General features: G+C 48.4%; 1 protein-coding gene across 1 annotated transcript in view; it reads left to right on the forward strand.

Annotated features, from left to right (window-relative positions):
• The window catches only part of LOC140428601 (purine nucleoside phosphorylase-like), a 55,983-nt gene extending 46,874 nt beyond the window's left edge, over positions 1–9,109 (forward strand). The window contains exon 6 of the mRNA XM_072515252.1: positions 8,720–9,109. Within this exon, the coding sequence (XP_072371353.1) occupies positions 8,720–8,982 (263 nt within the window). The 3' untranslated portion in view covers positions 8,983–9,109. The remainder of the gene's footprint in view (positions 1–8,719) is intronic.
• Positions 9,110–10,367: the final 1,258 nt, after the last annotated feature.

The raw sequence follows: 10,367 nt of genomic DNA on the forward strand, positions 1-10,367 counted from the left end.
ATGTGCGTGTCAGTGAATGTGCGCGACAGTGAGTGTGCGCGACAGTGAACGTGCACGACAGTGAACGTGCGCGTCAGTGAATGTGCAAGACAGTGAATGTGCGCGACAGTGAATGTGCACGACAGTGAATGTGCGCGTCAGTGAATGTGCAAGACAGTGAATGTGCAAGACAGTGAATGTGCAAGACAGTGAATGTGCAAGACAGTGAATGTGCAGTGAATGTGCGCGTCAGTGAATGTGCAAGACAGTGAATGTGCAAGACAGTGAATGTGCAAGACAGTGAATGTGCAGTGAATGTGCGCGTCAGTGAATGTGCAAGACAGTGAATGTGCAAGACAGTGAATGTGTGCGCCAGTGAATGTGCGCGTCAGTGAATGTGCGCGACAGTGAATGTGCACGACAGTGAATGTGCGCGTCAGTGAATGTGCAAGACAGTGAATGTGCACGTCAGTGAATGTGCAAGACAGTGAATGTGCAAGACAGTGAATGTGCGTGTCAGTGAATGTGCATGTCAGTGAATGTGCGTGTCAGTGAATGTGCGTGTAAGTGAATGTGCGTGTCAGTGAATGTGCACGACAGTGAATGTGCAGTGAATGTGCATGTCAGTGAATGTGCACGACAGTGAATGTGTGTCAGTGAATGTGCGTGTCAGTGAATGTGCGCGACAGTGAATGTGCGCGACAGTGAATGTGCGTGTCAGTGAATGTCCAAGACAGTGAATGTCCAAGACAGTGAATGTGCGTGTCAGTGAATGTGCGTGTCAGTGAATGTGCGCGACAGTGAATGTGCACGACAGTGAATGTGCACGACAGTGAATGTGCACATCAGTGAATGTGCAAGACAGTGAATGTGCGTGTCAGTGAATGTGCAAGGCAGTGAATGTGCAAGACAGTGAATGTGCGCGTCAGTGAATGTGCATGTCAGTGAATGTGCGCGACAGTGAGTGTGCGCGACAGTGAACGTGCACGACAGTGAACGTGCGCGTCAGTGAATGTGCAAGACAGTGAATGTGCGCGACAGTGAATGTGCACGACAGTGAATGTGCGCGTCAGTGTATGTGCAAGACAGTGAATGTGCAAGACAGTGAATGTGCAAGACAGTGAATGTGCAAGACAGTGAATGTGCAGTGAATGTGCGCGTCAGTGAATGTGCAAGACAGTGAATGTGCAAGACAGTGAATGTGCAAGACAGTGAATGTGCAAGACAGTGAATGTGCAGTGAATGTGCGCGTCAGTGAATGTGCAAGACAGTGAATGTGCAAGACAGTGAATGTGTGCGCCAGTGAATGTGCGCGTCAGTGAATGTGCGCGACAGTCAATGTGCACGACAGTGAATGTGCGCGTCAGTGAATGTGCAAGACAGTGAATGTGCACGTCAGTGAATGTGCAAGACAGTGAATGTGCAAGACAGTGAATGTGCGTGTCAGTGAATGTGCATGTCAGTGAATGTGCGTGTCAGTGAATGTGCGTGTAAGTGAATGTGCGTGTCAGTGAATGTGCACGACAGTGAATGTGCGTGTCAGTGAATGTGCAGTGAATGTGCATGTCAGTGAATGTGCACGACAGTGAATGTGTGTCAGTGAATGTGCGTGTCAGTGAATGTGCGCGACAGTGAATGTGCGCGACAGTGAATGTGCGTGTCAGTGAATGTCCAAGACAGTGAATGTCCAAGACAGTGAATGTGCGTGTCAGTGAATGTGCGCGACAGTGAGTGTGCGCGACAGTGAACGTGCACGACAGTGAACGTGCGCGTCAGTGAATGTGCAAGACAGTGAATGTGCGCGACAGTGAATGTGCACGACAGTGAATGTGCGCGTCAGTGAATGTGCAAGACAGTGAATGTGCAAGACAGTGAATGTGCAAGACAGTGAATGTGCAAGACAGTGAATGTGCAGTGAATGTGCGCGTCAGTGAATGTGCAAGACAGTGAATGTGCAAGACAGTGAATGTGCAAGACAGTGAATGTGCAGTGAATGTGCGCGTCAGTGAATGTGCAAGACAGTGAATGTGCAAGACAGTGAATGTGTGCGCCAGTGAATGTGCGCGTCAGTGAATGTGCGCGACAGTGAATGTGCACGACAGTGAATGTGCGCGTCAGTGAATGTGCAAGACAGTGAATGTGCACGTCAGTGAATGTGCAAGACAGTGAATGTGCAAGACAGTGAATGTGCGTGTCAGTGAATGTGCATGTCAGTGAATGTGCGTGTCAGTGAATGTGCGTGTAAGTGAATGTGCGTGTCAGTGAATGTGCACGACAGTGAATGTGCAGTGAATGTGCATGTCAGTGAATGTGCACGACAGTGAATGTGTGTCAGTGAATGTGCGTGTCAGTGAATGTGCGCGACAGTGAATGTGCGCGACAGTGAATGTGCGTGTCAGTGAATGTCCAAGACAGTGAATGTCCAAGACAGTGAATGTGCGTGTCAGTGAATGTGCGTGTCAGTGAATGTGCGCGACAGTGAATGTGCACGACAGTGAATGTGCACGACAGTGAATGTGCACATCAGTGAATGTGCAAGACAGTGAATGTGCAAGACAGTGAATGTGCGCGTCAGTGAATGTGCGCGTCAGTGTATGTGCAAGACAGTGAATGTGCAAGACAGTGAATGTGCAAGACAGTGAATGTGCAGTGAATGTGCGCGTCAGTGAATGTGCAAGACAGTGAATGTGCAAGACAGTGAATGTGCAAGACAGTGAATGTGCAAGACAGTGAATGTGCAGTGAATGTGCGCGTCAGTGAATGTGCAAGACAGTGAATGTGCAAGACAGTGAATGTGTGCGCCAGTGAATGTGCGCGTCAGTGAATGTGCGCGACAGTGAATGTGCACGACAGTGAATGTGCGCGTCAGTGAATGTGCAAGACAGTGAATGTGCACGTCAGTGAATGTGCAAGACAGTGAATGTGCAAGACAGTGAATGTGCGTGTCAGTGAATGTGCATGTCAGTGAATGTGCGTGTCAGTGAATGTGCGTGTAAGTGAATGTGCGTGTCAGTGAATGTGCACGACAGTGAATGTGCGTGTCAGTGAATGTGCAGTGAATGTGCATGTCAGTGAATGTGCACGACAGTGAATGTGTGTCAGTGAATGTGCGTGTCAGTGAATGTGCGCGACAGTGAATGTGCGCGACAGTGAATGTGCGTGTCAGTGAATGTCCAAGACAGTGAATGTCCAAGACAGTGAATGTGCGTGTCAGTGAATGTGCGTGTCAGTGAATGTGCGCGACAGTGAATGTGCAAGACAGTGAATGTGCGTGTCAGTGAATGTGCGTGTCTTTGAATGTGCGCGACAGTGAATGTGCGCGTCAGTGAATGTGCACGACAGTGAATGTGCGCGCCAGTGAATGTGCGTGTCAGTGAATGTGCGCGACAGTGAGTGCGCGACAGTGAACGTGCACGACAGTGAACGTGCGCGTCAGTGAATGTGCAAGACAGTGAATGTGCGCGACAGTGAATGTGCGCGACCGTGAATGTGCACGACAGTGAATGTGCGCGTCAGTGAATGTGCAAGACAGTGAATGTGCGTGTCAGTGAATGTGCAAGACAGTGAATGTGCAAGACAGTGAATGTGCAAGACAGTGAATGTGCAGTGAATGTGCGCGACAGTGAATGTGCACGACAGTGAATGTGCGCGACAGTGAATGTGCACGACAGTGAATGTGCGCGTCAGTGAATGTGCAAGACAGTGAATGTGCACGTCAGTGAATGTGCAAGACAGTGAATGTGCAAGACCATGAATGTGCAAGACAGTGAATGTGCAGTGAATGTGCGCGTCAGTGAATGTGCAAGACAGTGAATGTGCAAGACATTGAATGTGCAAGACAGTGAATGTGCAAGACAGTGAATGTGTGCGCCAGTGAATGTGCGCGTCAGTGAATGTGCGCGACAGTGAATGTGCGGTCAGTGAATGTGCGCGACAGTGAATGTGCAAGACAGTGAATGTGCGTGTAAGTGAATGTGCAAGACAGTGAATGTGCGTGTCAGTGAATGTGCAAGACAGTGAATGTGCAAGACAGTGAATGTGCGTGACAGTGAATGTGCAGTGAATGTGCGTGTCAGTGAATGTGCGTGTTAGTGAATGTGCACGACAGTGAATGTGTGTGTCAGTGAATGTGCACGACAGTGAATGTGCGTGTCAGTGAATGTGCGCGTCAGTGAATGTGCGTGACAGTGAAGTGCGCGACAGTGAATGTGCAAGACAGTGAATGTGCGTGTCAGGGAATGTGCGTGTCAGTGAATGTGCAAGACAGTGAATGTGCAAGACAGTGAATGTGCGTGTCAGTGAATGTGCGTGTCAGTGAATGTGCGTGTCAGTGAATGTGCGTGTCAGTGAATGTGCACGACAGTGAATGTGCGTGTCAGTGAATGTGCAGTGAATGTGCATGTCAGTGAATGTGCACAACAGTGAATGTGTGTGTCAGTGAATGTGCGTGTCAGTGAATGTGCGCGACAGTGAATGTGCGCGACAGTGAATGTGCGCGACAGTGAATGTGCGTGTCAGTGAATGTGCGTGTCAGTGAATGTGCGCGACAGTGAATGTCCAAGACAGTGAATGTGCAAGACAGTGAATGTGCGTGTCAGTGAATGTGCGTGTCAGTGAATGTGCGCGACAGTGAATGTGCAAGACAGTGAATGTGCGTGTCAGTGAATGTGCGTGTCTTTGAATGTGCAAGACAATCAATGTGCGTGTCAGTGAATGTGCGTGTCAGTGAATGTGCGTGTCAGTGAATGTGCATGACAGTGAATGTGCAAGACAGTGAATGTGCGTGTCAGTGAATGTGCGTGTCAGTGAATGTGCAAGACAGTGAATGTGCGCGACAGTGAATGTGCGTGTCAGTGAATGTGCGCGTCAGTGAATGTGCATGACAGTGAATGTGCAAGACAGTGAATGTGCAAGACAGTGAATGTGCGCGTCAGTGAATGTGCAAGACAGTGAATGTGCAAGACAGTGAATGTGCACGACAGTGAATGTGCACGCCAGTGAATGTGTAAGACAGTGAATGTGTGCGTCAGTGAATGTGCAAGACAGTGAATGTGCAAGACAGTGAATGTGCGCGACAGTGAACGTGCACGACAGTGAACGTGCAAGACAGTGAATGTGCAAGACAGTGAATGTGCGTGTCAGTGAATGTGCGCGACAGTGAATGTGCAAGACAGTGAATGTGCACGTCAGTGAATGTGCGCGACAGTGAATGTGCGCGACAGTGAACGTGCAAGACAGTGAATTTGCAAGACAGTGAATGTGCGTGTCAGTGAATGTGCAAGACAGTGAATGTGCAGTGAATGTGCGTGTCAGTGAATGTGCGTGTCAGTGAATGTGCGCGACAGTGAATGTGCGCGACAGTGAATGTTCGCGACAGTGAATGTGCAAGACAGTGAATGTGCGTGTTAGTGAATGTGCAAGACAGTGAATGTGCAGTGAATGTGCGCGTCAGTGAATGTGCGCGTCAGTGAATGTGCGTGTCAGTGAATGTGCAAGACAGTGAATGTGCAAGACAGTGAATGTGCGTGTCAGTGAATGTGCGTGTCAGTGAATGTGCACGACAGTGAATGTGCAGTGCAGTGAATGTGCGTGTCAGTGAATATGCGTGTCAGTGAATGTGCGCGTCAGTGAATGTGCGCGACAGTGAATGTGCGCGACAGTGAATGTGCGCGACAGTGAATGTGCAAGACAGTGAATGTGCGTGTCAGTGAATGTGCGTGTCAGTGAATGTGCGTGTCAGTGAATGTGCGTGTCAGTGAATGTGCGTGTCTTTGAATGTGCAAGACAGTGAATGTGCGTGTCAGTGAATGTGCATGACAGTGAATGTGCATGACAGTGAATGTGCGTGTCAGTGAATGTGCGTGTCAGTGAATGTGCGTGTCAGTGAATGTGCATGACAGTGAATGTGCGTGTCAGTAAATGTGCGCGACAGTGAATGTGCAAGACAGTGAATGTGCGTGTCAGTAAATGTGCACATCAGTGAATGTGCAAGACAGTGAATGTGCGTGTCAGTGAATGTGCGTGTCAGTGAATGTGCAAGACAGTGAATGTGCGTGTCAGTGAATGTGCGTGTCAGTGAATGTGCAAGACAGTGAATGTGCAGTGAATGTGCGCGACAGTGAATGTGCAAGACAGTGAATATGCGCATCAGTGAATGTGCGCGACAGTGAATGTGCGTGTCAGTGAATGTGCGCGACAGTGAATGTGCGCGACAGTGAATGTGCGTGTCAGTGAATGTGCGCGACAGTGAATGTGCGCGACAGTGAATGTGCAAGACAGTGAATGTGCGTGTCAGTGAATGTGCGTGTCAGTGAATGTGCACGACAGTGAATGTGCGCGACAGTGAATGTGCAAGACAGTAAATGTGCAAGACAGTGAATGTGCGTGTCAGTGAATGTGCAAGACAGTGAATGTGCGCGACAGTGAATGTGCAAGACAGTGAATGTGCAGTGAATGTGCAAGACAGTGAATGTGCGTGTCAGTGAATGTGCGCGTCAGTGAATGTGCAAGACAGTGAATGTGCAAGACAGTGAATGTGCGTGTCAGTGAATGTGCAAGACAGTGAATGTGCGTGTCAGTGAATGTGCGTGTCAGTGAATGTGCGCGTCTGCGAATGTGCGCGTCAGTGAATGTGCGCGTCAGTGAATGTCCGCGTCAGTGAATGTCCGCGTCAGTGAATGTGCGAGACAGTGAATGTGCGTGTTAGTGAATGTGCAAGACAGTGAATGTGCAGTGAATGTGCGTGTCAGTAAATGTGCACATCAGTGAATGTGCATGCCAGTGAAGGTGCATGCCACTGAATAAGCACGACAGTGAATGTGCGTGTCAGTAAATGTGCACATCAGTGAATGTACACGACAGTGAATGTGCACGACAGTGAATGTGCACGACAGTAAATGTGCATGCCACTGAATGAGCACGACAGTGAATGTGCGCGACAGTGAATGTGCGTGTCAGTGAATGTGCACATCAGTGATTGTGCGCGACAGTGAATGTGCGCGACAGTGAATGTGCACGCCAGTGAATGTGCGCGACAGTGAATGTGCAAGACAGTGAATGTGCGTGTTAGTGAATGTGCAAGACAGTGAATGTGCAAGACAGTGAATGTGCGTGTCAGTGAATGTGCACATCAGTGAATGTACACGACAGTGAATGTGCACGACAGTGAATGTGCACGACAGTAAATGTGCATGCCACTGAATGAGCATGACAGTGAATGTGCGCGACAGTGAATGTGCGTGTCAGTGAATGTGCACATCAGTGATTGTGCGCGACAGTGAATATGCGCGACAGTGAATGTGCGCGACAGTGAATGTGCAAGACAGTGAATGTGCGTGTTAGTGAATGTGCAAGACAGTGAATGTGCAAGACAGTGAATGTGCGTGTCAGTGAATGTGCGTGTCAGTGAATGTGCAAGACAGTGAATGTGCGTGTCAGTGAATGTGCATGTCAGTAAATGTGCACATCAGTGAATGTGCGCGACAGTGAATGTGCGCGCCAGTGAATGTGTAAGACAGTGAATGTGCGTGTCAGTAAATGTGCGCGACAGTGAATGTGCAAGACAGTGAATGTGCGTGTCAGTGAATGTGCGCGTCAGTGAATGTGCGCGACAGTGAATGTGCAAGACAGTGAATGTGCGTGTCAGTGAATGTGCAAGACAGTGAATGTGCAAGACAGTGAATGTGCGCGACAGTGAATGTGCTAGACAGTGAATGTGCGCGACAGTGAATGTGCACGACAGTGTATGTGCGTGTCAGTGATTGTGCACGACAGTGAATGTGCGTGTCAGTGAATGTGCACGACAGTGTATGTGCGTGTCAGTGATTGTGCACGACAGTGAATGTGCGTGTCAGTGAATGTGCGCGACAGTGAATGTGCACGACAGTGAATGTGCGTATCAGTGAATGTGCGCGACAGTGAATGTGCAAGACAGTGAATGTGCACTGAATGTGCGTGTCAGTGAATGTGCGTGTCAGTGAATGTGCAAGACAGTGAATGTGCGTGTCAGTGAATGTTTACGACGTGAATGTGCACGACAGTGAATGTGCGCAACAGTGAATGTGCATGGTCAGTGAGTGAGTAAGTGTGTGAATGGCAGTAAGTGTATGTGGGAATGAGTGTGAGTGAGTGAATGAGTGTGAGTGAGTGAGGATCGTGAGAATGGGTGTAAGGCACACCCACTCTCTCGTACACACTCCTTCACTCCCACACAAGTACACCAATACTCACTCACTCACTCACGGCCCCACAGCAACACATAGCCATGCACCCACAGACAATGAGTGTGGGTGAGTGAGCGAGCACCCTGAGACTGTGAGTGACCCGGAGACACACACACACACACACTGAACCCTCTCACCTCATAATTTTTATTGGTTACTCTTTTGTAACCTATCAGATTAATGCTACGACATTACTTTACTTTTGTCCAGCAACTTTTTTTTGAAATTTATTGTTGTGCCAAATGTTATATTTCCAAAGTGTGTTCATCATCGGCCCCTAGAGTCAGAAAGAAATATATATGTCACCGCTCTCAGTGAAAAGGTTGGACAAGCCTGAACTGCAGAGAGCTGGCACAGATTTGGTGGGTTGAATAGTCTCCTTCTGTATTGCAATATCTCTGAGACTCTCATCTCAGGCAATCAAAACCAGTCCGTGGAAATCTCGTGTGTTTGTAGCTTATTTGTGCTGGAAATGAAAGTTTCTTAACTCACTTTTTCTGCTGCCTACCATCCAACAGGGATGAGCACTGTTCCTGAGGTCACTGTTGCTAGACACTGTGGCCTGCGGGTCTTCGGGCTTTCGCTGATCACCAATAAAGTGACGAGGGTGTACGATAGCAATGAGGTGGTGGACCATGAAGCTGTCCTGAGTATTGGCAAGAAGAGGGCACGATTGCTACAAAGTTTTGTAACAGAGCTGGTGGCACGTATGGAATTCAACACTGGCTGCAAAGGTACAGATGAAGAAATGAAACGGATGTCAGGGCCAAGAACAAAGTAAAGGCCCTGTAATTTTTGGAAAATAATTTTGGAGCATATTTCCATACGATTGTTAAAATATCACTCTGGTGGCTGTACCTGCATATCCCTCCACATTGTGAATTACAATAAAAACCTACTTGAAACCAGCTTATTATCAGACGTGGTAAATTAAATAAATAGATTCAGCCACGCCCATGGCCCCTTATGCCCCCATGCCAAGCCCCTTCCACCCACACCCATAGCCCCTCATGCCCCCATGCCAAACCCCTGCCACCCAAGCCCAAGGCCCTTCAGACCCCCATGCCAAGTTCTGCCTATCTGCCCACCCCCATGGGCCCTCATGTCCCATGCCAAGCAAAGCCCCTCCACCCCCCCCTCCCCATGGCCCCTCAAGCCCCAGTGCCAAGCTACAACATTTCCATGCCCATTGATCCACTAGACACTGTACAGAACCAATGAACCCTGTGCTGAGAGTAGGACTTGTATAACAAAAACCTTTTTAAAAATGTCATTCATTCATTACTTTCCACTAAGTTAATAAAAGTCATTTCACTACAGGGCAATAAAAGAGTAAATCATCCAGACACTGTAAAGTATCAATAACAGAATCCGCAAGCCCTTGATACCACTTAACCTTGTGTAACTAAACATTGTGAAATTGACAGCAGAGATCAGAGCACCTGAGCTGTCAATCAAGCAATGTTTTCTCTGCAGCTCTGTTGTTTCAACAATGGATTCCTGGACTCTCAGATGAGATTTTGGCAGATTATGAGGTGACTAATAAAGGCTATCCTAGGTGCTTATGATGGAGTTGGTGCCTGAAGCATACTGACAGAAATTCCAAATCCTCCGAAAACTGCCTGATCAAACTTAAGTCAAGGTTGAAAGAGTCAAGCAACATGCTTTTGACCAATGGATGTGAGGATTTAAGGTAGGTTCCACCTATGAAAGCCTCAGAGAGGCAATTCTCCTCGAGGATTAAAATAACTCACTCCCCCTTTCCATTAAGGTCTATGTGGAAGCACTCTTAAGAGTTTCCAAAGCTCGGCAGGCAGCCCTGGCAACAGATGACTATGAGTTAACCCACAGACCCCCGCCCCAAAGTAAACTGGGATCTGGTCATTCTCACAGACGAGGGGTAGGCGAAGCTGAACCAGGCTGCAGAGCAAAGGGGAAGAACGAAGGAAAGGCAGATCACAAGGAACTCATACAAAAACAGAAAGTGCAGGAAAGTTCAGCAGGTCCGGCTGCATCTGTGGCGAAAGAAACGTAGGGGTAAATTGTACAGTCCATCGCAGAGGGGAGTGGAGCCATGAAAGGGGGCAACCGTTCAAATATCCATTGACTTCAGTGGGACCGTAAATCACTACCAGCGTAAAATTCCTTCCAGAGTTAACGTTTCAA

Source organism: Scyliorhinus torazame, chromosome 8, assembly GCF_047496885.1.
Source record: "Scyliorhinus torazame isolate Kashiwa2021f chromosome 8, sScyTor2.1, whole genome shotgun sequence".
Lineage (NCBI taxonomy): Eukaryota > Metazoa > Chordata > Chondrichthyes > Carcharhiniformes > Scyliorhinidae > Scyliorhinus > Scyliorhinus torazame.